General features: G+C 40.0%; 3 protein-coding genes across 3 annotated transcripts; 1 reads left to right on the forward strand and 2 right to left on the reverse strand.

Annotated features, from left to right (window-relative positions):
• Nucleotides 1–570: 570 nt before the first annotated feature.
• On the reverse strand, nt 571–4,677 carry si:ch73-109d9.2 (uncharacterized protein LOC565042 homolog). The gene is made up of 4 exons (XM_047579115.1): nt 3,904–4,677; nt 3,200–3,330; nt 3,027–3,111; nt 571–2,603 (listed from the first exon to the last, which is right to left on the reverse strand). The coding sequence occupies exons 1-4, from the start codon at nt 4,166–4,168 to the stop codon at nt 1,432–1,434; spliced, it is 1,653 nt and encodes a 550-aa protein (XP_047435071.1). The 5' UTR covers nt 4,169–4,677; the 3' UTR covers nt 571–1,431.
• Nucleotides 4,678–5,692: 1,015 nt separating this feature from the next.
• On the forward strand, nt 5,693–16,973 carry LOC125000686. Its single transcript, XM_047576309.1, has 5 exons — nt 5,693–6,408; nt 9,270–9,448; nt 9,532–9,610; nt 9,725–11,943; nt 12,181–16,973. Exons 1-5 carry the CDS (start codon nt 6,138–6,140, stop codon nt 13,864–13,866), a joined length of 4,434 nt encoding a protein of 1,477 aa, XP_047432265.1. The 5' UTR covers nt 5,693–6,137; the 3' UTR covers nt 13,867–16,973.
• A 608-nt stretch (nt 16,974–17,581) lies between these two features.
• LOC125000696 (von Willebrand factor A domain-containing protein 7-like) lies at nt 17,582–27,237 on the reverse strand. The gene is made up of 18 exons (XM_047576314.1): nt 27,133–27,237; nt 26,334–26,523; nt 25,834–25,970; nt 25,604–25,748; nt 25,419–25,512; nt 25,159–25,287; nt 24,816–24,993; nt 24,553–24,722; nt 24,293–24,405; nt 24,062–24,178; nt 23,802–23,975; nt 23,583–23,715; nt 23,321–23,473; nt 23,145–23,237; nt 22,525–22,796; nt 22,284–22,417; nt 18,871–19,030; nt 17,582–18,762 (listed from the first exon to the last, which is right to left on the reverse strand). Exons 2-18 carry the CDS (start codon nt 26,514–26,516, stop codon nt 18,085–18,087), a joined length of 3,063 nt encoding a protein of 1,020 aa, XP_047432270.1. The 5' UTR covers nt 26,517–26,523; nt 27,133–27,237; the 3' UTR covers nt 17,582–18,084.
• Between the last annotated feature and the right edge of the window lie 213 nt (nt 27,238–27,450).

Genomic DNA, 27,450 nt, shown 5'->3' on the forward strand with positions numbered 1-27,450 from the left:
CGAAACCGATAGTCTGCGCCAAGCTGTTTTTACTTAATGTCATTATGTGTATATATATGTATATATATATTATTGTTATTATTATTTGAAGGCGCCATTCTCGACTCGGTAGAACAATTGGAAGGAAGTATATGATGAAGAGGAGGCCCCATTATAGAGCCCTGGGGCACACCTGACGTGGTGGAGGAAAGTTGTATCCATTTATCGCCATGCATTTCTGCAATACTTTGAATGAATAAAAGAGTGTTTTATTTGGAAAACTCACTAAATTACTAAATTAGGATACCGCATGGCATCCTTTGGGAATCAAATGCTCATCTTCAATGTTTCTTAGTTATTTTGCTTGTCTTTTTAGGCCTTTCCTTCATAGATACAATCTCCCAATTTAGGCTAGAGTCTGCAATGGAGAGAGACATCAAGTAAGGGGTGAAAGAGAGGGGACAATCCCAGCAAAGGGTGCAGACTGGAAATTAACTCGTGACAATATAGCCTTAGTAAATGGGGCGCCCACTCCACACTCGTTAGAACCCCAAACATCCTTATTGTGAGTCAACACAGAAATCATATATCTTCAGTGGATACAAGGAATTTATTTGTGTCCAACCTTTTACTGCTGTCATTTTTTTACAGTGCATATTTCTAATCACAGAATCTTTTTAATAATCTTGGGAGCTGGCTCTTTCATTTATGACAGTGTGAAATCAAATCAGTTTTAAGACCTATGTCTTAAGTTTCATACTAATAGTAAGGGAAGTGACCAGAGAAGTTTTTTTATGACCACAAAAATTTTCCTTTCTTTCTCTAATGTGTCTTTAGCGTCACTCACTTCATCCACTGGGTCTCTTTTCTCACTTTTATGCTCCTGTATACCATTGTATGAAGCATTTGGTCTGTATTAGAAATAAATGGTAACTCATTAATCACTCATTATTAAACTCATTATTTTTGACCCAGCAGTTTCAGTACTTGCATGAGATGTTCACATTTTCCTTTTTGTCACAGTATTTACTTGACTGCTCTCCATTTGTTGGTGTCGTTGGGAAGGTTGAACAAAGAAAAAACAAAACAAAACAAAACAAAAAACAATAAAACCAATGGTGTCTTAAGCCAGTTATGTTAAATAACGAATGTGCAAATAACAAATACGTTAAGTGATATGAGGTTCAGCTTCTTCAATTTTACTCAAAGCAATAATTTTAAGTATGCAGAATGGTACAAGGTAAGAATAAGACTTTTATTTCTTCAAAAATAAGAAATTTAATTTAATACCATACATTTTTCATATGAACAAAAATCTATTGAATTACAAATGAGGAGAAGATAAAAAAAAAGTATCTGACCAAAAAACATCCATGGTTGTAACATGTAAACATTGACATTTCAAAACCTCCTTATACAAACACAATATTTTATTCTATTTTCTCCCACATATTATAGATCTGTCATGTGTTTGCGTTGGTGTGACTTCAGATGATCTAGGCGTTTGAAACTGAGGCCACAAACAACACAGCAGTATGGTCTTTCCCCTGTGTGGGTACGCTGATGAACCTTCAATATGTCTGCCCGTGTAAAGCTCTTATCGCACATGCTGCACTGATGAGGTTTTTCCTGTGTGTGAATTCTCCGGTGCAACTTCAGATTCCAGAGACGGCTGAATTTGTTCCCGCATATGGTGCAGCAATACGGTTTGTCATCCGTCTGACCACATTTATGTGTCTTTAGGTCTGAAAATGAAGGGAAACCTTTGCCACAATGGCTGCAGAGGTGAAGCCCCTGCCCTGAGTGAATCCTTTGGTGGACTTTAAGGTTACAGGCTTGAGTGAACGTCTTTCCGCACTGGTTGCAGGGGTATGGGGGCCCCTGTGTGCTACCTTTGTGTGTCTGTTTGCGGGCCTTGAGTGAAGCTGAATCAGGGAAGGACATGGTGCACTGGTTGGATGTGTGTCTCCTCCCTCTTCTCCCAGCTGCCTGATGGTCCAACCTCCCTCCCAAATTTAGGTTATCACTATATGTACCTGAGGGCCCATACATATCCTCTGTGCTATCTATAGACGGGTCATTTCGAATGCCTGGACCGTGGAAGGGCAATCTGTTGCCTGGATCACCAGATTCTTGTTCAGGGTACAAGATGTTCGAGTCCTGCAGATATCCTTCCTCATTAATGAGCAAACAGCCAAATTCTCCACTTACATTTAGGTTGGTCCTTGAGGGCGAACCTGCAGGTGAACTCACCACATTTTTTCTATTCCGTTGGGCGCCTGTCTGGTAAGCCTGATGCTCAGTTCCTTCTGGTCCTTCTACATCCTCATCATACTGATCCACATAATTCAAATTCCCACCGAGGTGGGATGGTGAGCCATGAAACCCATCAAAGTTATCCATGTCTATCATGTCAGTATCTCCATAGCCTGTCTTGTCAAAGCCACCTAAGTCTTCCAGTCCATACCTGCTTTGGAAAAGAGGTTCAGACGGGTCTCCTGAGTGTTGTTCGTGGCTTGATTCTGGTCTCTGGTCAAAGCCAGCTTCCCAGTTTGCATGGCACTTTGGGATTTTCTGGTCACTGAAACGCTTACTGGGCCCTGGCAGGCCTGGTGAATCGGTTTCTGAGACACAAGAGGAAATGAGAACTTTCAAGCTGTTATATCTGACACAATGTGAGACAATTGATACAATAATACATGCAACCCCAAACTGAGAGGTGCAGTTTAGGAACATAGATGAACTGTTGTTTCTGGAGATTTGTTTGTTTTGGAAGCTTTTTTTATTACATCAGAGGCTCTGTCTATTTAACATCATCATATAACACAGTGCATGTGGTTCAAGGTAGCTCAGTGTTGCTTGAAACATCATGTTTTTGGTGACAAAGACATCATCCCCATATCAACAGTGAAATTAGTCCCTTTGCATCCAGCATGTATCATAATATATATATATTTTTTTTATAATATTCTAATTGGTCAGTAATGCCACTTATGTGACCATTTATGTTACTGTTTTTTTCTGTATCTGTTTGCACACAGACTTACCATCTAATGCAACATCCCAACTTTGCGACTGGAGAGCTTCCTCTTTGAAGAGTCGATCAAACTTATCACCTTGTACAGGTGGTGACTGGGAGACATGAATAAATACAATATTAATTGGACAACAGTGATTTGTATACATAACCTGGTTCATGAGACATATATAGTGTAGCTACCTCTGCTGCCTTGGTGGCACTGTGGGCCTCTTGTTTCTCCACTTCAACATCATGACAAGGTGCCTCTCCATCAGTGCCCTGGGAACCTTGTATTTCTTCTTGGAGAGCACTCTTCTGTTTCAGGTTTTTCCCTAATAAAGAAAAAATGTGTATATAGAACACGGTTATGATTATTATAATATCGAGATGTTCAGTGTGTAATTGTTCATACCTAAAACAGGTGTAAATCGTTTTAGAATATATACAGACACTGATGAAGCACAACATTATGACCACCTGGACATGGGCCTTCTGAGGGTGTCCTGTGTTGTTTAGCAACAGAATGTTGATAGTGAAGGCCTGCTGGGAATGACTGCTGCCATTAAGGACAGGCACCTGGTCTGGTCTAGGTGGATGATACACGTCTAAGTAACATCCACTCCTGTTTTTAATTGTGTCCTTTATTACTTCCAATGTCTTCATTTGCCTCGTTTGTGTTTCAACTGTGTGTCTATGTGTGTATGCTGTTTTTTTATGCTGTTGAAACGTTTTGTGGGTCTTTGGCTCAAGTTTGTTGGTTTTGAAAATTTGCAAGTCTAAAAGTTCTGTAGGGAAGAAGTCATCACATAATATAATAAATAACAAAGCATGTGAGGATTTAGTCATCATATGACAAAATTTAATTGACTGAACATAGGTGAGTAAAACCAGACAGACTGTCGTACCTGTCGTTCTGGATTTGTCCTCATCCGACATAGCCACTCTTCCGCAATCAGTGCATCTCCCCTTCTTGTCTCCCTCTCTGTCTTTGCGTCGACTCTCCGACCACTTCAGTCGCCTCTTCAGAGATTCAACCTGCTCCCTGCACCGCGTTACCTCTTCCAAAAAACTATCTTCAACCAGACGTGTGATCTCGTACATGGCAGCCTTGAAGACCGTCTCCATGACACCAGAAAGTTGGGACTGAAACGTTACTATAGTCTCAGCCATTTTACCGCCGCTATGTGATCTGAGAAGGAAGAGAAAGAAACTTCCGACTGACACTTCAAAGCCTGTACCAGAAAGGCATTTTTTGTCCTCAGATTATATCCACTTCGTTTTTAGTGCCCTCAACCTTATACAGGTTGCATATACGCATATTTGTCTACATATGCCGTTTGGTTAATTCATCACACCAAACCTGCTGTTAAACGAATTGGTGATGCTAACGTTAGCAAACTAGCTTATTTTGGGTTTTGGTTAATACTGAATCTTTCAGAACAAGACGTCACAAGCAACGTAAATTACTTTAACATTACGCATTTAGTTTCTCTTTAGTACTAAACCGATTTGGCAGTGAGATTAATTATATAGGAAAGCTTCTGTTTTCTTCCGGATTCCGTAAACAAATACACTTCCGGTATTGAAAGTACGGGTCGTGATTTGGGACAATTATCATGTGCATCGGCGCGTCGCAGAATAACGCTCTTTAGTCAGATTCGATAGTGGGACTCACCAGATATTAACGTTCTTCAGTGGATACTGAAGGGAATTGAGTTGTCGAAAGAAGAGATTGTTTCACATTGCCAATATGTGTAATATGTAATATATATGTAGGTTTCGTTTAGTCAAACATTATAGTTGTACTGTATTCAGGAGAGTTTTATGTTCATCCTTATTAACAAAAACTCAGATTCGGGTATAGTTATGATTTGGCACACTTGTTGGGGGAATGCCTCTTCACATCAAGGAGAATGTTAACTTTTCAATACCGAGCGGATCTTCGGTGATCTGTTAAATCTCGCGGTTTTTGAATCACCATAAATGAATAACACCATAAGTTTGCGTTATTGATAAAATTCACATAGCTGCTGAACACTGGGAAGTTGTGCTTTTGTCTGGAAAACCTTTGGTGACATCTTAAGGATATAACTAACTCTAGTGGCGGTATTTCCGGCTGGAAAATGGCATCTCTCCGAGCTCCACCTTTGCTTACGTTTGTGTCCCTGCGTGGTATTACCATTACTGTACTATTACTGTACACGTATATACTATTATTTTTTACACGCGAGTGACTTGTCCTCATGCTGAAAACGTGACTTGTCGCATACGTGACGTCACTCCCGCAAGAAAAGTCAAAACATCTCTTTTTACTCATGAAAATGGGAAAATAGCAATCCACAGTGACTTGGATGAGTAACTTTAATCTGATTACTGGTTTGGAAATAGTAACGCGTTACTGCATCACTGGTCGTCATTACCTTAATGGCAGCTTTCTTCCCACAGAGAGGGAACTTCAGACACAGTTCATTATGGAGAGATAACAATGACATAGATAGATAGATAGATAGATAGATAGATAGATAGATAGATAGATAGATAGATAGATAGATAGATAGATAGATAGATAGATAGATAGATAGATAGATAGATAGATAGATAGATAGGTGGCGGTAATGCACTTGAAAATTGTTTGGCCGCCACCATTTAAAAGAAGAAGAAGAAACGGCTGTCGCGGAGGAAGTGTATGCGCTGTAAGGAATAGTGTACAGTCACTGTGAGGAACTGAAAGCAACTGTGCAGAAAGCAAAGTTAAGTTTCACTGTAGAGAACCTCCTGGTTCTGGGTGAAAAGGAATATGATACAACAACCAACTGATTATGTACGTAAAGGGAACAGGGTTAATGGATAGGATTTATTTTTTTTAATGATCTACTGATCCTCACTGTAGTCCGGTAGGTGGCAGTATTGCACCGTTAAGTTGGTTGCCAGCCACCAATCAAACCAAAAGAGGAAGAAGAAGCAGAAACAGAAGAAGAAGAGTGTGCGCGTCACACAAAGCGGAGACTGTCGCGTCTACCCATGTGACGGAGCCATGTTGAGGCAGTTTGTAATGCCTTGTTTTTAAAAACGTCATGGGGAATACAATATCTAACTCTATCACTTAACGAACCCCGGTCAAACTGCAAACCACGCCGAGATGTCGGCAGACGATTTTCAGACGAAGTATTCCTCGTTCATGGAGAACATGATGAGGAGTGCCGTCGAGGAAACCAGGAAACTTTTCGAAACTATGGTGGACGAGCTGAAGGCAGAGATATCCAAAATTAAGAAGGAGAACGAGGACCTTAAAACAAGATGCAGCCAGTTTGAGAAAGAGAAAAGCCAGTTGAATGTATACACCACAGAGGATAGTTGTCATCCTGGGCACAGCTGTGGCTCTGAGAAACGCGACACCGCCGTACAGTGTGGTGAGTTACATAATCCATATTAACCACGACAAAATACATAATCCCACCCTGTTTAAATTGGTCAATTTCACAACTAGTGTTATCTATAACACGTGTCACTGTTCCCTTTCCTGTGTGTGTGTGTCTGTGTTAACCAGTACCATAGTAGTCTTATCTGGAGCGTGGGAGCCATATTTGGAGGGAAACCATACTACCGGTCTGTGGGATTAAGAACCGAAAGCGTTTTAACAACAGTCTCCCTGCATGTTGGCTGCATTCACCATTAAACAGGCCATTTGCACATTTATATACATTTAAATGTCACACATTTATAAAACGTGAAAGGTTCCCAATACAAAGGTTAACACTAGAATAGAGCGCAATTAAGACATACCCACTTGTTTCCTGGCACCTGAAAGTTTTCATAATAAGTTAAATTAGTTAGTTAAATAAGTTATAATAATAAGTAATAATAATTCAAGTTTGTAATTAATGACATAATGACACATTGTGCCGAACCTAGTGAGGAAAAATGCTTTGTTCTGTTGTTGGAAATCCACCCGTGGTATTTACCTGCAAAATATTGCTTTCAGCAACATAAGGCATAATGTTATTGAAAAATCTGTCATTTAGTTTCCTTAAATGGACTGCTCATGATAATGATTTGTTATACTGAGTGTAGCTACAACAGACACCATCACTTAAGCATAATTTATTGCACCGTGCCACGTCGATAGTGCAGTTACAGCATACAGGATTCTGTTGTTGAAAGCATTTATACTTGTTGGCCTGAGTTTTCTCTATGGCAAAGGCCATAGTTTCTAGAGTTGTAAAGAGAGGGCCTGGTTACACCTTGCATTAAGATCCGAGTGGCCAGGGTAAAAGACAGTTGTGAACTTGATTGTTCATTGATATCGCATTTGAGAGTTCTGATCTGTGACTACATTTTTAAGTGGTTTGGGTCGCTTGTATCTGCATTTAAAACCTCTTACTAAACAGGGGTGCTGCTGCTTATGTAAAAAAGAAAACAACACATGACCCTCTATTATGAATAAATCCCCCTAATGCAAAAAGATAGATAGACAGACAGACTTTATTCATCTCAGACTGGGATTAATAAAAAAAAATCACATGTATGATGTATGTTCATTACTAATTAGAGCCTTTTTAATTATTCTGTCATTGTAATTGTTAATTTACTAAGTAATAAATATATCTAATCAAGAATTAACAAGTGAAAGTATTTAATATATAAAGAGCTGCATATGGGTGGTTAAGTACATATTTCCTCAACCACTGGTGTCTTTATTTGCCTTTGTAACCAGAGATTACGGTGCGTATGGAAACATCCATGGTTCGTTATAATTGTGTTTTGTGTGAACTGACTAACTGTTCTCGTTCTGGAGCAGCGGTAGAGTAGCTCTAATATTCCACTGTGCTCACTCAAGTGATGTTGGTGCTTATTTGCGTACAAAAACCCAAAACTGAGATCACATTTGAAGACGTATGTTAATGCCAGGTCTGAACACACGTACTTAAACCTGGCCAGTTGTGATTGGATGGCCCACATCGGATCTTAATGCAATGTTTTCCCAGTGGTGCAGCTCCAGACTGATTTTCTACTGGCTGGGAAAGTTAAGCTGACTTCCAGGCTACAACAGATTAGGACGTAATTATCATTCTCAGGCACTGACCCATAATCATTATGTTTTGAGATGATCATACATAACAGTTGTGATGCTGTGATGCAGTGTTTTTTTTTTTTTTTTTTTTTTTTTTTTGTTAAAAGAAAAACCATCCATTTTATTAATTATCTGTTAAAAGAATTCCCACACTCAACACTGAGGATAATGCGCACCTCCCCAGAAATGTAGTTACTCAATGTGCTGACACAGCACGATTGGTTCACTTGGTAGTCATGTGTTTCTGATTTAGTATTTCCGGCTGCTTCTCCATCTACACAATTTTCAAATTGATTGATTTAGATAAATAAAGAATCAGAAAGGTTAACTGAGGAGGTTTCGAGATACAGACATTTGCGTGACTTGGGTTTGGCGGAATTCGGACGAAAAAGTTTCAGTCACCATTGTTGAAAGCAAAGCAGGAAGTAAAAATAAGAACCCTTACTGGCAAAAAAGATACAGTGTTGTCGAGTGTTTGGGTGGAGTTGTTACAGAGCGAGACAGACTGATGAGTGACAAGTGTAGATGTCTCACACTGGTGCAGGGTCCGTGCATCAGGTCCTTGCATGGCCGTGCGCAGAAACATAATTGCGGGTTTCAAAAAAATGGCCTGGAATTTAAGCCCTTATTGTACCAGACAATATTATGACTTACTGCTTGTGAGTGCACTCTTAGTTGGATTGACATCATCTGTTTTGGTTTGACTTCTCTTTAAGTTTCCAGCAGCAGAGGCACCATTGTTTTAATATATACACCAGTCAGAAAAACAAACAGTAATTGTTGAGTAAAGGAGTATGTGATTCTGGAAAATCTGAGTTTTAGAAGTGATTCTTAACCACAACCAGGTTTTGATTCTTAAACCTACAGAAAAAAAAAAAAAATTTGTTTAGATAAGTGGTCGCACAAAAAATGTATAGTTTCACTGCTACATTTTGGAATATAGAGAAACATAAAGCATGGTGCACTGAATCAACCACTATCCACATTATTTCGCAAGTTGCAGTTGTATAATTGGTAAAAGGTATTACAGGTAAAAGCAAATCCAAGTAACTAGCCTGATGCAAATTTACTGTACATACTATCCCACCGCACACTTCACAGTGATGTTCATCTTGAGTTAAAATCTTTAATTTTTCATTTTTTTCAGAATGATAGTTTGAACATCAGGGGATGTCCTGTTTTTTGTGTTTATATTTTCAGACCTAGTCCCTTTCTGCACCGTGCTGGTAGAGCAAAGTCAACCACTGAGACATTCATCAACACAAAGCAAAGAGCAGCAATACGCTTATGAGCGGATGGAGTATGGTTTGCAGGATCATAACGGTGTCACTCATGAAGAGGGGAATTCTCAGATGTCATTTATACTTGTCAAACAGGAGGTGCGTTTGGAGCGTATCAACACAACATTATTTAGCCATTTATGTGTACTCTGAATTTAAATTTTTGTTACCCACTCATGCAGGAATCACTTAGCAATTCTACACAGTTTTTCTTCAAGCAAGAGGACGTTGAGCCGCCTTTGCTCTGTGGCGATAATGCAAGTGAGGAATTTAAGCTGTTTAATAGAAATTGTTAAGTCGTCAGTATTTGGCAATTTCTTTAACAGTTTTTTCATTTCTGTTCGCCCCTAATGTTATTATCATTGTTATGCCTAGGTTTGACACAGACCTCTGTTACTGGATCTGAAAATGAAGGACCTTTGATCATCAAGGAATGTTGTACGGAAGAAATGATATCTCCTCAAAAAGAAGAAGAGGCTGCTATTGTCTTGGAACCACCATGTTTGGGATTGGATAGTAGTTTACAGAGTGCCACAATCCAGTCACCTAACCAAGAGCCTTCACAATTATTTTCTCTTGCTGCATTAAAAGATGATGTTAAAGCTGGTCAAAAGATATCAGTAATGGGGACACGAGAAGAGGTCCCAACATCTGAGGCACACCAGCTTCTGCCCCAACAGTGTCAAAGAAATGGTCAAACTTCAGTAACGCTGCAGCAATTCGCAGATGTGCACTATACAGAAGAACCGTTGGCTGGATCCACACTGGTCAACGAAGAAGTAGAGTTAGGAAATACTGAGGCAGAAGGTGATACTAGTTCCATACATGTTTTGGTAGATCACCACAAAAGTGGACGATCACCAAAGAAAAGAAATCAAAAAGAAATATTTCTGTCATCATCTGCTGATGAACGAAGAGACAACAAGGGGTTAAATAATTCCAATTTAGTAACAGATGAGGGCATTGAGGTATCCTCTAGAGTTCTATCTAAAGAAGCCTCATTAGTCATTGCACCATCAGTCCAAGGGAGAGCAACCATTGCTCTGGAACGTGACGAGCACAAGATTGGTTCTGTGACTGTTTCAGTTATATCTTTGAGCAGCAGCTGCTCCTCTGAGCCCACTGATGTTTCATCTGCAGATGAAACATGGAACACGGAACCAGTGGAGTCTCCAGAAGCAGCATCAGTTCAGTTCAGAGAAGCCTGCACCCCTGTAAGTCTTCAGGATGCGATGCTGCTCGTTGAAGCAATGAATCAGTCAACAGTGGACGATGAATATTCTCCACAAAGAATTGCATCAACTGTGACTCGAGGTTCTGCCCTTGTGAGTACCTCAGAAATGGTGGATAAGACCCCAGCTGAGACGCCCCAGCTTCCTGAAGAAACTGAATTCACAGTAGAGACACCTGTTGTCACTGATAAGATTAAAGATTACACTTCAACCAATGAAGCTCCAGCACACTTTGACGTTGCCTTACCAAAACAGCACACCTTCCATCCTTTCAATACTGCTACATCACCAATATCATCATCAACTGCTGCAACTCAAACCACTGCACAGTTACCCCGCCATCCTCTCGTGAAATCAACAGCACCCAGTGTGCCAAGTAAATCAGGACCTCATACAATAATTCTTGTACCACGGTTTAGGTCTCAGAAAATTGCAGAATCGTCTCCTTGTAAAATCTCCACCACTGTGTCAGCTGCCGTACGGAGTAATACTTTACTTCCATCTTCTAGACTTGTGTTACCACCTGAAACACAATCTTTTGCACTACCTGATCTCCCTTCGCAGTCAGTCACTACCTCAGCAGATCAACAGTCAGCCATTCCACACCCCAAAATAAATATAGTTTCCAGACAGACCACCGAACCAGAAAATCCTATGATGGAGTCGATATCTACACCACAGAAGTTATTTGTTCCTGCTTCTAACCTGCAAAAAAGGAATAATGCAATGGCCAACCCAGAGTCTTTCAAACAGACTTCCCCTGTTGGTTTGGTGCCAGCATCTAATTTTCCGGAGACGGTAGAACAGAAACTCTCTGCAATGGTCAGATTAACAAGACTGCCATTTTCAATATCAACCACAAGCTCAGTCTCAGTCTCAAAATTGCTTTCAGAAGGATATTCTGAAGCCTTTACACCAAAGAAGCCGTCAAAAGGAAGAATCTCACACACAGAGATGCCACATTTATCCTCCGACGTTCATTCCAGTTTACCAGAAAAATGCACTTCGGTATGTTTGAATACATGTGGGATGTTAGAAGAATCAAATAATATTCAAGAGAAGTCATCTTTAGCACCTGAAACATGCGCCATTTTGGAAGAGGCACCTACACTATCTTCTGTGTCAGTACGAGGCTTGGTGAAATCAGCAGAAGTCAGCAGCATGACTGAGCACTTAGTTGAACCCAGTATGGCTGGTGAAACACCGAGTCCTGATTCGGGAAAGGAAACGATGAACACTGAAGTGCAAGAGAAACAATCAGCTGTCATGCCTAAAGATGCATCTGACCCGCACCTACAAATGAACAAAACCCAGTTCCTGGCGGAACTAGCAGTATCACCAGCAGTTCAAGCCCCCAAAAAGGTAAACACCCTTCATTTCATGGGGATAAACAACTAATTAAACTGATTTGTTCACAACACTCCCCAGAGACTAAGCAAAGTATAATTTATTTTTTGTGTGAGTTATATTGAAACACCATATTGAGAACTTAACTGACGTAACAGAATTAAGCTTTCTAATTGATGGTCATCCCGTTTGTAGAGGACTGAGATTGTTTAAAAGTGTTTTTGCTAAATTCTTCTTTCCATTTTGTTACAGGCCAGCGCTAGTGACCCTGAAGATGCTAGAGCTTCTGTCAGTGATGCTAGTTCTTGTGACAAGAAAATCTTACAGAAAAACTCTCTTATGGCCGCACTGCGAAGTCACATGAAAACCCACTCTCAAGCAAAAAGAAATGAAACAAAATCAGACGCACTCCAAGAAGCTGAAACCAACAGCGCTAAGAAATCTAGAATAAATAACGACAATCTAAATGATGTTAAAGGTGTATCCCTAAATCGAATGAACAACTCATCTTTTATTAGTCCTAGGAGATCTAGACTTTGTAAAGATAGCCTCAGACTAAAGAGGTGTGCTAATGAACCAGCTTCTGTTCACTCAAGAATGTCAAAAGCTGCTAGTGATTCCAGACCTTTGAGTTCCTGGAGTCCTGATTCAAAATCCACATCTGTAAGCCCAAAGAGGTCCAGGTCAGCTGAAAGAAGTGCTAGTGCTAATAAGAGTAAAATGAACTCTGTGAGTCCAGAGGGCTCTATTTCAAGTAGAGTTTTGGCAGACTGTAAAAATAAAAAGTCTTCTGAGAGCGTTAGAAGGCCTAGCTCAACTGACGAAAGTGAATCTCATTCTGTCGGTCCTGGAAATCTTAGCTTAACCACAGCCAATGATATTACTGAAAGAACCAGCAATGTTAATTATTCAACTGTTAAATGCTCTGAAATAACTAACAGTATTGGTGCGAAAAAGACTGGGTCTCCTGCTAAACCTAGACTAATTCGAGAGAGGGCCGGTTCCAAAATGAGTCTTAGAGTTGCTAATGCTATGAAGTTGACAGCAAAAGCTAAGACGGTGGTTAGAATAAAAAATTCTAATAAATTAAAAATGCACACATGTCAGACACCACAGAACCAAACCAACTGTGAAGTGGTGAGAAAATGTAAAACTAACGGTGTGTGGTTTCCACCTATAATGGATGACAGTGAAACACCTTCAGAAGAGGAAAATGGGTCATCGCTATTACCTGTTAAGACTGAGACAAGCCCCCACTGTATTTCTTTCCAAGAGATACTTGCCAGATCATCGCCTATTGTGTCACCTTTACAGCCGCTGTCAGTCATAGGTAGGCATCTGTTAAGGAACCAGTGTGGGGAGTGTGGTCGCATCCTCAGCAGCAGTGCTGCACTAGAGAGCCATGTCAGCCTCCATACAGGATGTCGGCCCTTCTCGTGCACACTCTGTGGAAAGAATTTCCCAGACTCCAAGGGTTTGAAACGGCATGGCCGAGTGCACCGCAACGGTAAGATCCACATCTGCCCCCAGTGTGGTAAAGGTTTCGTCTACAGCTTTGGCCTCACCAAGCACCTCCAGATGGTGCACAGCAGGATAAAACCTTTTATTTGCCAGATCTGCAACAAAGGGTTCTTCACAAAGCGAGACGTGGAAGTCCACATACGGAGCCACACTGGAGAGAAACCATTCCATTGCCACCTCTGCGACAAAAAGTTCATAAGGAGAGTAGAACTGAATGTGCATATACGCTGGCATATTGGAGAGAAGAGACACTGGTGTCCCTACTGTGGTAAAGGGTTTTTAGACTACAACAACCTGAAGAGGCACAAGTATATCCACACAGGGGAGAAACCACATCCCTGCCCACACTGCCCCAAGCACTTCACACAGACAGGCCACCTGAAAAAGCACGTTAAAAATGTACATAAAATAAAATGAGAGGTGAACATGGTATTCACCTCCGCATTCCACTGAGAACAGTGATGTTTATAATAAGAGACGTAAAGTATTGTGATAGGGAAATGCATACTGATGTGAATCAGTTTAGTTTTTCTTCAGTGCTATATATTTGTACAGAAAATGCAAATGAGAGTTCTTGGCTTTTAAGCTACATTCAGAATGTCTTTGTGAATGCTTATAGGAGAACAATTTGTGCTCATGCCAAGAAGATAAATATTAGTATTTATTCATTTTTAATGGAGCTGCATACAGTAGGTGAATACTTAATTATGAGGATGGAAGGTACTCTTTCGAAAGCCAATAAATAAACATGCACATGGTTTGTTCAAACCCCAAAAGGCAAAAAGTGTGATTGTAGAGAATGTTGCTGGTATGTGCTGTCGTCATTTCTGTTAAGCGATGTTGTACTTATATCTCCATTTGTTGGCTGGCAACCTTACAATGACTAGCAGATTGGTAAGTTGTTGTGCCTATAAAAATCTTATTTAATATGTAAGTTATTTTTCAATTATGCACAGAGATAGAACAAATGTGATGGAACATGAGGTTATTTCTGAAGTTGCCTATTCTAGCTGAGCAAAGCAACCCAAACAGACAGCTTTGCAAAATTTTGAAGTTTTCTTTTGAAACAGTTATCTGTATGAGCATGTGTGCTTTTCGCAAAATAAAAAACTGGAATCATGAATGATTTATTATTATAATTATTATTGAAGTTGGGGGAGAAGATATGTGTTTTTTATGGTCATGGGCTCAAGTGCCTGAATCTACACATAAGAATGGTCAAACATGTTGCTTTATTTGTAGTTTTACAATTTTAAAAACCAGGCCATGTTTTGCATATTTTATGTATCTATATTTATTTAAATAAATCAGGCGCAACTACTGACAGGAGAAGTAAATAACACACGACCCGACGCAGCCCGCCCATTTTTGTTTTAATTGCTTTTCTACATGTTGTTAACATTTGGGAAAGCGTGCATCACGTTTATAGAGGAATGATGTGTCGACACAATTAAAGTTCTATATGTCGCTCAGTTGTCGAGCTATTTTCACAGGGTTTGTTCATTACGAACGCCAGGCGTGACATTAGGTCGTTATTTTAGGAAGGTGATGATTTTATTTAGGTAGTAAAGCCAACATTTTTAAAAACCCAAGCACCCTGTACCATAGCCACACGTGTGACATTTTTAACAAATCAAACCATTGGGAAATTGGTCCAAAATTCAGCGAATAATTCTACTTGAAAATTGCGGAGTAACTCTTTCCTCCATTACTTTTTTTTTGTGTACCGCTGCCTCTGCTGGCACTGTGTTAAGGCGGCGTTTCCCACTAACATGTTGTCCTTGTTGGAAGTTAAAATACTGGAATCATATCCAAGAATTCACTTTTTGGTTTTCCGTGTCTGCTTTTAGGAGGAGATACAGCACGGACCCAACGAGGAATTGTGTGAATTTGAAACATTTTTAGAAAATATGGATGCAGTGCAAATCACTTTGTGAACAGCCTTAAGCTGTCCATGTTACAAAAATGCTGATTCAGCTTGTTTTTATAGTTAGTTAAGGCTATGACACGGGACATCTGGGTTCAAGTGAGGATCTTTAGACTCAAAATGGAATGTTTCCCATAGTGCAGTGTTGGTTGTCATAGTTTCAGTAAGTGAAAATTCTCAGCTAAAGCTACATACAGTAATTAAAGTTATTTAACTGTTTGTTAATATTTTACTTTTTTATTTCACATATTATATTTATACATATAAAAATGCCTGTTAGTGAAACGTTGTGATTGTCATGTCAGCCTTGTTAATTGATTAATGCTTGAAGAAGTGACTGGATAGAACAACGCTTGCAGTTAACTGAGGGTTAAGGGGAATAGTTCCATCTCTCGCATCGCCACTTGCTGGTCATTTGGTTTATCATTACATTTGGGTTTTTGGGCTTTCATACTGGGATATTATGTTCTACTGTCTCAGGGTCAAATTACACAATGAATAATAAATAAATAAAATTGAGAAGTTGAAAATTTTCTTTGATTTGCGTCACAGCTTGTCATTAAGAGGTGACTAAGGGGCCCTGAAGCCAGACAAGATGAGAACCACTGATGTAGAGCACTAAAAAGGTAAAGTGTACCTGTAGCTGATGTAACTGTGTGTATTTCTGTTTTGTTAACTATTTAATTGGTATTACACATTTGTTCGCCCGCCCACCAAATTCCACCACCAGACGCCGCTGTATTTGTTCCTGTTTGCGTCAGTGTGTGTCCTTGTTTAAAGGATGTCAAAGAAAGGAAAACTCGACATGAGACACTAATTTTGCAGTCAGACTGTAAGTTATTTCAAGGGTATACGACTGTAGAGACTCAACAATACAGATGCTGAATAAAAAACAACATTTAATGCCACACTTTTTAAAGTTATTTTACTTATTATTTCCATATATTTGTGTGGAAGATAGTTAGTGCTTAAATGACCATCTAGAATCTGAGGTTTTATTGTGTTTCCCCCACAAATGTTTGTGGGATAAATTACATGTAGTGATTATGTGAAAGTTAAAACCCTTTTTGCTCAGGCAGTAACTGCACCACCGCAGGAGGAGAGGCCAGAGGAGGTAGAGTAGGAGGAGAGGCAGGAAATTCACAGGTGAGGTCAAATAAAGACAGATATATTAGTCTGGAGATTCATCATTGTGACACATGTGTGATGATGATCTGAATAACAATGTTTCACCCATATGGCTTTAAAATCTGAGCTTTATATTAAGTGCAGTGTTCTAAGAGGCCTCATCATGTATTGCTAGTGTGTATGTGTTTACAGTAGTTGTTATCGAGTGGTCAAATTTATATATTTATACATTTATAAGGAAAGTGATCTTCCTGGAGAGAGCAGCAGGGAGAATGGCAGCAGTTGCCTCCTTGTCTTTACATTCTTGTATTTAAGGAGCCTGGCCCTAGAAGGAGGCCATGTTATGAGGGTTGTAACAAAATGAAAATAACCAGGCAAAAGAAGGAGAGGGGAACTGGATGCCAATGTTTAAAGGAATTTATTTACAAACTACAAAAAAAAAAAAAAAAAAAAAAAAAAAGAACTCAAAGTGAACCTTGTAGCAGCTGACCACAGAGATAAAACCAACTCTGAAACCAACCACTGAAAACTGGAGTAAACTAAAGTAGGCTCACACGAAACTGGATCTAATATCTGTATCTCACACTATAGTTTCACTCTGAGCACGCACAGCTCTCTTGGTTGGTTGCCGGGTTAACCCGCTGGCTGGATAAAGCCCCTTTCACACGAAAAGAGAGTTAAATGAATTTACACCTGTTGCATTAACGTTTTTGGTAATGAAAACTGCCTGATAAGTTTTCATTATTTCTTTTAAACTACTGAACTGTCAGGAAACACAGTGTTTCAGTTAATACTGGTTGAGAGAGTTGTCTGAGTCTCTTTGCTTTCACAAGCTGGCTCTCACAGCTATATTGTTGGACCATAAAAAATACTGACCTACAATTAGGAGACGTTGTTTGGATTAACCTGGGTGATGTCTGTTTCCTGATTAAATTTGAGGATGTTTCACCACTCATTAAGTCTTTTAGAACTGAAGAAGCTACTTGAATGAGGGAGGGACAAAATGTCTTCAAGAAACTTAACAAGTCCAGTTTCCCTTGTTTCTCTTTGTGTGTGTGTGTGTTTTTTTTTTTTTTGTTTTGTTTTTTTTTAAATATTTCATATTCTTTAATGTCCCATTATCAACCTAGTCCACCTTCCCTGGTCAGAGAAGTCTTCTAATTATACATAGATGGCTTTCTGTACTCTTCTCCCTTCTCTTTCAAATGTACAAGCCACCGCTCAGAATTTGTTTTTGACATTTTCTGCTCACTAAAGGTAGGTTTTGATAACATAACAGCATGCATTCTACATGTGTGTTTTCCCAGATGGTAGATGTATTTAAATGTGAATGTATGGTTTTCTCCTTCCACAGATTCACAGAAAGACAAAGATATGTTCCAGACCAGGTTTATACTATATAATCATTCTTATGCAGCACAATTAATTAAATTCTTTATTCATTTTTTTGACACTTTTAATTAAGCGGATTATCTGGGCTTTGGATAACCATCATCAGTAGAATGTTTCACTCCAAAGCTGACACACACTGTATTGAAATTTAATGGAGAAATCAGACATTGCAACTCAGTTAATGCTCTTTAAGACCTGACAATAAAGACAGATGCCAACAGACACAGCCACAACGGCAGCGACAGCGTCAGAGCAGGAGGACCCCCAGAACGAGCAATTGAATGATAACACTTGCCCACATTGCTGGATTTATCTATAGCTACCAACTCAACAGTATGCGAGCAGCATGAGGCTCTGTATTTTGCACGAACAGTGGAATCACTCAGAGAGGTGTGTGAGAGTTTTCCATCACCCTGATTCACTGAAATGCTCACTATCCCGGTGCCGTTTCCATCAGTCAGAGAAGCTGATAGCTCCCAGTGGAAAGGTCCACACTGGGACACATCGCGGGGGCAGTCATCAGCCACCACACTGACCACTTCGCACCGTGGTGGATCAAAATCAGGACGAGCGATTGAATGATAACACTTGCCCACATTGCCGACTTTATCTACAGCTACAAGCTCAGCAATCTGTGAGCAGCAGGAAGCGTTGTAGTTTGCCTCCACAGTGGGAGCGGTCAGCACCGTGTGGGAGAGATTTCCACTACCCTGATGCAGGGTAAGAGTCTCTATCCCGGTGCCGTTTCCATCTGTAAGGTTAGCCGAGAGCTGCCAGTAGAAAGATCCACACTGGGACTCATCATGAGGGCAGTCATCAGCCACCACACTGGTTACTTCACACAGGGGCTGATTGAAATCTGTAATCTGGACAGAAAAGAGAAGATAGATTTTGGGCATGACTATGCATGAGAGTCATCAGTGTGGTTCTTTAGAGATTAGTGGGTCATGTGTGTTAAAGCCATATGTGCTTACCTTGGTAACAACAGATAATCTCAGAACAACGTAATTGGAGTCAAGACCCGTGGATGACTTGGTTTCAATGGTCAGAGTGACGTCAGTGCCTGATGGTGTGTCCACAGGTGGTGTTATGTTCAATGTAGCATTAGCATATTCATTTGTTGTCAAAGTAAGGCTGTCAAGAGAAGACAAAAATACACTTACAGAAACTAGATTTGTAATGGAAATATGTATTTGAAGGCTGCAGCATCAAATTTTCATTATTTGCAATAGCGGGCAGCTTGGGGATGAGTAACACATTTATACAGAAAATGCTCAGAGCCATTAAATCTGGACAGTTCCATAACTGTCGAGTTTTTGCACAGGTTCAACAAATGTGATAACTTAAGTAATGTGGGAGGAGTGAGGTGGAAGAAAGAGGGTAATAGAGAAGCAGGTTATGATAAGAGGTAGGAGAGAAAGGATATGGGAATAAAAGATACAGAGAGGCCACTTTGCGTTAGCTTTGCCACAGTACATTGTTTCTCCAGGACTCCATTATCGTCAGCAGTGGACGCCAATATTGGGAGCAGCTGATGCCATGGCAATCAGCAGAATATGGGAAGACTGACTCGTTTTTGCTGTCATTTGGTGATAACATTAATTGTGCTTAACCCCGTGAAAACTGGGAGTTATAAAAGTATTCCTATTCAGTACTTTAGTAAAAGTATGGATACATGTGTAAAAAATATTCTTAAAGTAAGAGCACAGATTCAACTCCTTTTCTCAAGTAAAAGTAAGAAAGTGCAGACTCTGAAATGTACTTAAGTAAAGCGTCATTTTTAAAAAATGCCATTATTATTATTATTATTATTTTATTGAATTGGGACAGTGCACATTAATCAACATTGATGCATTAGTCATCAGTGTAAATGCGCCAGTCTTAGCACAGATGCTAATTTTCAGCCATAGTCCCAAGACAGCTACACAACACAGACAAAGAGACTTTAGAACAACATTCATACAAAAGATAATTACAGAACCCGACACGGACACATATGGCACAAACCAAAAAGGACACAGACAGACAGTATCAGAACAGACATGGTCTGTAGTTGTCGCTGTTCCAGATGTGTGGTGGTAACTTGTTCCACCTTTGTTTACGTCTTACAGATAAAACCATTTGGGAAAATTTTGTTTTGCGCCTTGGTACATTACAGTCACCTCTAGTTAGAGTTCTCGTTCTTCGTCCAGTAATGAAAGTGAAGAGGTTTCTTGTCTAAGATTTTAATTGCCTTCTTGAAGAGAGACTTGATAAGTTTTACTGTACTTTCATTTGCATGTGTCCAAGTTGTAAAACAGTAATTTATGTACGAAAATATCATGGCATGCATATAGACTTTAGCTTTTTTGGGTGTGAGAAAAGGTCGTATATGATTGAAGTTTGATAGATTAAATTTAATGGTGTTCGTAATTTTTTTAACATGTGCTTTAAATGATGGGATTGTGTCAAAGACTACTCCAAGATATTTGAACTCTTCTACTACATCAAGTCTCTCTCCATTGACCGTTACAGATGGTTGATTGCTCTCTGCTGACTGACAAGAGAAGAAAATGCAATCAGTCTTTTTAGTATTGAGGTGCTAGATATAGGTGTCAGTGCAGCTGATCATTTTTCAGCAGCTTCTTGTTTTGTTTTTGCATGGACATATAGTACTGTATCATCAGCATAAAGTTACACACATTTGGGCAAACTGTAGGCACGTCAATTACATAGAGACTGAATAGGATGGGTCTGAGAATGGAACCTTGGGGTACACCAGTTGAGCAGCTGAGGTAAGGTGACATTGACTTCCCAATCTGAACAGTCTGTTTCCTATTTGACAGGTATGATCTCATCCAGCAGAGTGTGCCATCCGAAAAGTTGAAGAGGAACAGTTTTGAGAGAAATATAGCATGGTTTAATGAGTCAAAAGGTCTTTTTAAGTCCAAGAAATGAAACAATACGTCCATTGATAATTTTGAAAAAAATGTGAAAGAATAATGTAGACTCAGGCAGCCAAAGGTCTTGCCTGATCATTTTTAACAGCTCTCTTTTCTTGAATGCCAGAAGCTCGTGGATTTTAAGTTAAGACAACGCATTCACCATGAATCATTCTTGGAGCCGACAACATGGAACAGCTCTCTAAAATACGGCCATGGATGAGGAGGTCTTGCTTTTCTTAATCATTTCCATGATGCTACTAGTTCACTCTCTAATACCTCTTTTACATCGAAAGTACCAGGTTGACATGGATTTTCAGACACAGGTCGAATCACCTTTGGTACGCTTTTGCCTCGCCAGTAGTCCCAAGTCTGACCTCCCACTGTGAGAGCTGCGTGCCTGTTTTTTCCTCTCTCTCATAAGTCATCGCGTCAACAACGTCATCATTACACTTTTAATACACTACTACGAGGTAAACAATGGAGCATGGTGTATTTTTTTTTTTTAACGCTTTCAGTTTGTTGATGACCTGAAGAGTGGACCAACAAATCACTGTGTCCTGCACAGTGCCCGATATCTGCCACCAAATCTCCTCTTCTCCATGCCAGTGTGCTGCCATGATCGATAAAAAAGAATAAATCTACAAGCTTTATGTAAACACAGTCGCACATGCGTTTCCAGTTTGGTGCGATTTCCCAAACACGATGTAGGACTAATTCACCTATGCGCTTCCATTAATGATCATGTAACAACACATTTGGTTTGTTTGATTAAAAAATGGACAAAAATCTCTGCCCTTCAGAGATTGGTCTCTTGTGGGTGCAGACCACAACTTCGCTCTGTTTTTGAGATGCTCGCAGTCTGACAGGCCATCCAGTGACAAAATCAGAACGTGACAGGAAAGCGCATCTACATCATCGTGTAAATTAGAGGGTCGATGCAGCGTTCCTGTTCACATCGTAGCCGAGCTGAGTACAATGGGAAAGCGGTTTAATTCTGCACTTACTCAACATCTTTTCACAGTTAACTGTATCTCTTCTGCTTCTTTTGACTTCCCGTCTTATTGTTTTTTGACTTTCCCTCTCTAGTCCAATGCTCTAGTTATGTCTGATCATGTCACATTTTATGTCATGTCATGTCATCTGTGGAAAAAAGTAACAAGCCCATTTTTCCAAAGTAAGGAGAAGAAAGTACAGATACAGTATTTGTGCACAAATATAGTAAAAGTAAAAAACTGTCAGAAAAAGTACAAATACTCAAGTAAAGTTAAGATAACTGAAAAATCTACTTAAGTACTGTAATGAAGTATTTCTACTTGTTACTTCCCGCCTGTGCCAATAATAAACCCAAACCCAAAACACATTCAGAGTGCTGGGGTGCTACACTTCTCAATTGAAAAAAAAGAAGAGTACTTCCCCAGATGTCAAACTATACCAAAAGTGTAATTTTAGATCTTTCCTCTCACCTGCTTGGGTAGGTCATTGGGTAGTTTCTGTCATTTCTGGCACTGATGGAGTACACACCGCCAGCACCTTGGGTCATCACACTGAAGGAGAGTGTGAGGGGTTTCCCTGGCTCCGCACTGCTGTCCACTGCAGCCTAGATGTGATAAAGGGAAGAGACACATGAAGATTTCTGACATGAATACTAATGCCCTAAAAACTTCGGTATGGACACATAGGATGTGAATGGAAGCAAAAACAGACCTTGATATTCACTTTGGAGACTGACATCTGGGTGGTTGACTGCCTCTGGAATTCACTGTTCGATTCTTTATCAGTTCCTTTCAGAAGCACCACAAACTCCCCCTCAGGTACTTCATCAACAGTCACCAGAATTTCTCCATTGCCCATGTCGGTCATATTGCCACTGGTAACAGCCTCTAGACCAGACACTTTGACTAGGCCGATATCTTCAACCGTAATCGAGGATGGACCTTTCCTGCCCATTACTGAGAGCATCAGGGTGGCAGGCTGGCCTGGGATTACACAGGGAAGAGGTGAAGAATCAATGTAGGAACAAAGAGATGAAGAAAATGAAATGACCTATTGTGAATTTACAAATAGAGCACTTTAAAATGTGATGTAATAATGAAACATTACTTTCGGTTTCCTTACAAATTGCCGAAAACAATACAACATCAGAGTTGATTCTTTTGTTTTTCACCACTAGATGGTAATAAAACTGCACATTTTGTGCACATGCCAAAGATAACTCATACAGCAGTTAAAGAAAGACAGAAGACTGTCTGGTAAAGTGTCAAGCGCAGTTCACTCATACACTACTGTTGTGAAACAAGAAAACTGCTTTATTGCAGACTCTATACCTGCACTTGGGCGTCCACTAAGTACTGCATAACCTGGGTGGGGTCCCCCGAAGCTTTCCACAAAGTCATAGATGAAGGTAATAATACTCTGGCCTGGAAACACAAGCATTCACAGTTACACACAAAAATGATTTGCTGAGCCAGAGTCTGACACTTTTAACTTAACTATATCTGACCTGTGACTTTGAGTGTGTATGGTTCTACAGAGTTAATATTGATCTTCCACGTTCCTGTGTTTTTTTCAGGGTTGAGATGAATTCTTCTGAGGTTTCCAACTGTCTGAATGGTGCCCAGTTTACCGGTGGCCTCACTGTGATTTTGGCTCACACCTGTGCATATTTTGCATGAATTATTTGTCATGAATGTCTCCTAGCAAAGGAGATAAACACAAATTTTCTTAACTGATCTGCACTGGAAACGGTGGGAACAGTGAGTTACCGGTGGGGTCGGTCAGCGTGAAAGTTATTGATGTCCCTGTGATGTAGATGGTGACATTTTTAAGCGACTCATCCAACCTGAAGGGGAACGTCTCCTGCTTCCCAGGGTTTCTTGCTCGCTGGAGAACGGTCACCTGAGGGAATAGTCAAATGCACAATTTAACTTTTTGTTCTTCATACTGGTCAAACCTTTGGGTCATAGTTCAAATGAGAATCTTACCAGAGCTGAAGTCGAGGTGTCAAGGATAACGTCTGTAGCCTGTGGCAGGTGTTGCTTGGATACCTGGATGGCCTGTCCACCTGAGGCCAGAGCCAACTCCTTGTAGTCCTCAAAGGAAGCTGCTCTGACAGAACGACGACGTCTCCTGCTATACCCAGTCATGAAGAATGACACCTGTAGAGAACAGTTAATGTGGAGACTTCACCCTCAATCTCATCAACCAAGTAGTCAGTGTGAACCAAGTGTTTGTCAGCATTTACCGTTGACTTGGTGCTCCTGATGAGAGCAACAATAGTGTCCTTGAGGGCAATATCTTTGGCTGTGGCATCAGTGAAAACATAGATATGGGACGAGGAAGGAGCACCAGTGAGAGCCAGCTGGATGAATAAAAGACTGTATTTTTTAAGGGATCCATGGATTTTTTTGAAAAATAAACAACCAAAACAATCACAATGTCTGCTTAAATTTTTAAGAGTCATTCATCATAATACCTGAAGTGCTGACAGGCACATCTCAGGGGTATCACCACCACCCATTGGTAAGAGCTTGGAAATTTCGCTTTTCATTTTATCAGGGTTTGTTGTCCTGATCAATGGTCCAAAATCTAGATACAAGTACAAAAAGAAGCTAAGCACCAACACAACACTGGTTCAAACTCAGTCTGCTGCTATAAAAAACAACTTCACCATCAACCATTCCATCCATCACAACTGATGTTGTTATAATCAGACTTAGATATAAGAGTTCATACCGGGGTCGTTGAATGGTACCAGGATGTACTCAGAGGGCTCATCCTGTGTTCCTTTTTTGCTGTCAATGATTTCGTAAGCAACGTTTTTGGCTTCCTTAATGTCGTCTGACATACTGCCGGTGGTGTCAATCACAAAGCAGAGGACAGATGAGCGGGCAATCCCCATCATTCTGCAAGAGAGGACAAAGAGACTCTTGAGTAAATGTTCGGTGTACTTTTTCTCTTTCATACTTTTTCATAATTTTCATGTCTGGTTGTCGCACCTAAGAAAGCCATTGTCGCCTGCAGCTAAGCGGATGTCCTCCAGAAGCTGGAGGCTGGCAGCTGTGGCTGCATTCACAGCAGCGTTGTGGAGGTCAGAGCGGCGTTCATCTTTGTTGATGCCTCCTCGGGGAACTACTGTGCTAGTGAGATCCCCTGCACCTCCGTGGCTACATTTACCTGGTAGACAACAGAACCAAGATGTAACACTGGGACTTTGTTCAAATCTATTTTGCCTGGGACAAAATGTTAATTTATTGGATTTGCTGTATCTGCACCCTCTTGGATGTGATTGTGTTTGGATATGATCTATGAGGTTTATTAATCATAAGATATAACATATACCTTTTGGCTTGGAAGCAGAGAAGATTCCCATGTAACCAGATGTGAGTTTCTTCTCTTCCAGGATGTTGGCAAGGATTGGATTAGGGCATGCTCCAGTTTCACAGTCATTGCAGGTGGCAGTGTCCTTATCTATACAAACAAAATGCAGACAATACATGTGAGTAGATTCCTTGACCTAAAACCGAAGCCTGGAATAGAAATAAGCCTCAGAAATGTGTGTATGTCATTTTTGTTCATGGACAGCAGTAACACACACTCACCTGCTAGGTTTTCCAGTGGCAGACTTGGGGTTATGAGGTTGTCGTATGGCTCAGTGTAGCCCAGTTCCACCCAGTTACTGTGGCTGTAGAAGTCCTGACAGACCATGGAAACACATGTTATGTTAGACTGTCATTACTTCCCTTTGATGTCAATATCATAGTCATTTTTATTCCACCCATTTCACCTGCAGTGTATGAAGAACTCTACCCAGTGTTTCCCTGGCAGCTTGGAAGTTCTCATTGCGAATATTAGCCTTAATGGCTACCGTGCCCTCTGTGATTAGGGCACGTCCCTCCAAGAAGGCCTCAGAGTTGAAGTGATGTGGAGCACTGAAAGATTTTCACATGTAGAAGTTTATAACATCTGAAGCTAGCAACTTATTTGAATAAAAATGTTTTTCTGTTTCATCTTTACCTGTTGGCAAAGTCACGGTCGACCATTCCGTTCTGGAAATAGATTTCTTGAAGGGAAGAGCGAAACTTGCTGCCAGACACGTCTCCTGTAGCTGTGGGACCAAGGCAGGCCTGGACCAGTTGTTCAGGAGAGGTACCCTGGGGGTCAGAGGTAAGAGGTCACAATTCAAATAACAGGGAAAAGACTAGAAAGAGTTAAACCATTTAAACAAATGTATTGTATGTATTAGCCTGTTATCCAGTTCCAAATGAAAATGACTCCTATAAGCTTCTACTATCGACTCCATTATCATTCAGATGGATATATGATATATACCATAAACGGAATCTTTATTCGGTGTATATGTGAGTGTTTCTGTCTTACTATGTATACAAGTTGACTTAGGACAAACAAATATTTGATGAACATGCTCGTATCTTAAGTGTGCTTGATTATCCACGTTGTGGGTGACGTTTCTGTTGTCTTGGACATTTTTTATTTAATCTCATCTTCCATCTTACCATAGGATTGAACTCATGACCTGCTGCCTCAGCTACTGCCCGACATGCTTCCTCCACTTTTTGCAATAGAGCTGTTCCTGTAATGCTGACATGACTGGATCCTCCACCCCCGATGGGGACAAAGGCCAGGGTGGGTCCTGATAAGGCCATAATCAGCAGGGCTTTACCCAGCAGTGAAGTCATGGTCGATCTACAAAGAGACAGTTAATCATTCAGAAAAATTACTATTAGTTTGAATTGTTTCATTTGGTTTAAAATTTTGTTTCATATTGCCAAATGAAGCTGTCAAGAAGTAAGTAATGTCAAGAAGCTGATTAGATTTGTTTTATTTAAATAATAGCAGTTTAAAACCATGGCATTTCAAACAATAATCAACATACATTTTGATCATTATATAAGGAAATAATGTTTAGTATACAGTTGAAGAATGAGTCATTCCCAGATAACCATAATTTACACCTTTGTCCTTTATATGCTATTCACTCTTATTTCTCTATAAAAGTGATGATGCAAATATGGGGTTAAAAGCCATACGAACAAATCAAAATGAATGGTCAAGAAATATAAATATATATATATTTAAAAAATATTAAATAAATTGAAAGTGGTTTACAGCAATGGATAAATTTGATTTAATTAAACAAATCTGCTGCAGTTTACACTCATGATTACATACAACATGTTTTAGATTATGCTGCAGTTTTATCAGCTTAGTGAAAATGTCAACCAATACAACAATGAACATTTTAAATAATTATGTTAGAAACGCTTAAATACATTCAAGGAAACACTTTCATACCTGGATGTTTCCTAGCTGGGACGACACCAATGCTTCAATGAAAGAGTAGTCTCACAACACTGTTACGGCTTTGTGTGCAACTTGCGCTGTGTGTCACTTAAGTTTATTCATTGTTTATTGTCTGAGTTTATGGCTTCAGTGTAGTTTAACTACTTGTATCCATACAAATGAAAAATAACCTTACACTTGTAATAAAGTAAGAAGTGCCCTAAAGGTGATGGGTTATCACTTTTTACCGTAAAGACTGGGCAGCTTATCACAGTGTTTCTTTGGAGTCTGTACTCGGTGACTTCTTATAGCAACTTTATGGACAGTGAC

Source organism: Mugil cephalus, chromosome 2, assembly GCF_022458985.1.
Source record: "Mugil cephalus isolate CIBA_MC_2020 chromosome 2, CIBA_Mcephalus_1.1, whole genome shotgun sequence".
NCBI lineage: Eukaryota > Metazoa > Chordata > Actinopteri > Mugiliformes > Mugilidae > Mugil > Mugil cephalus.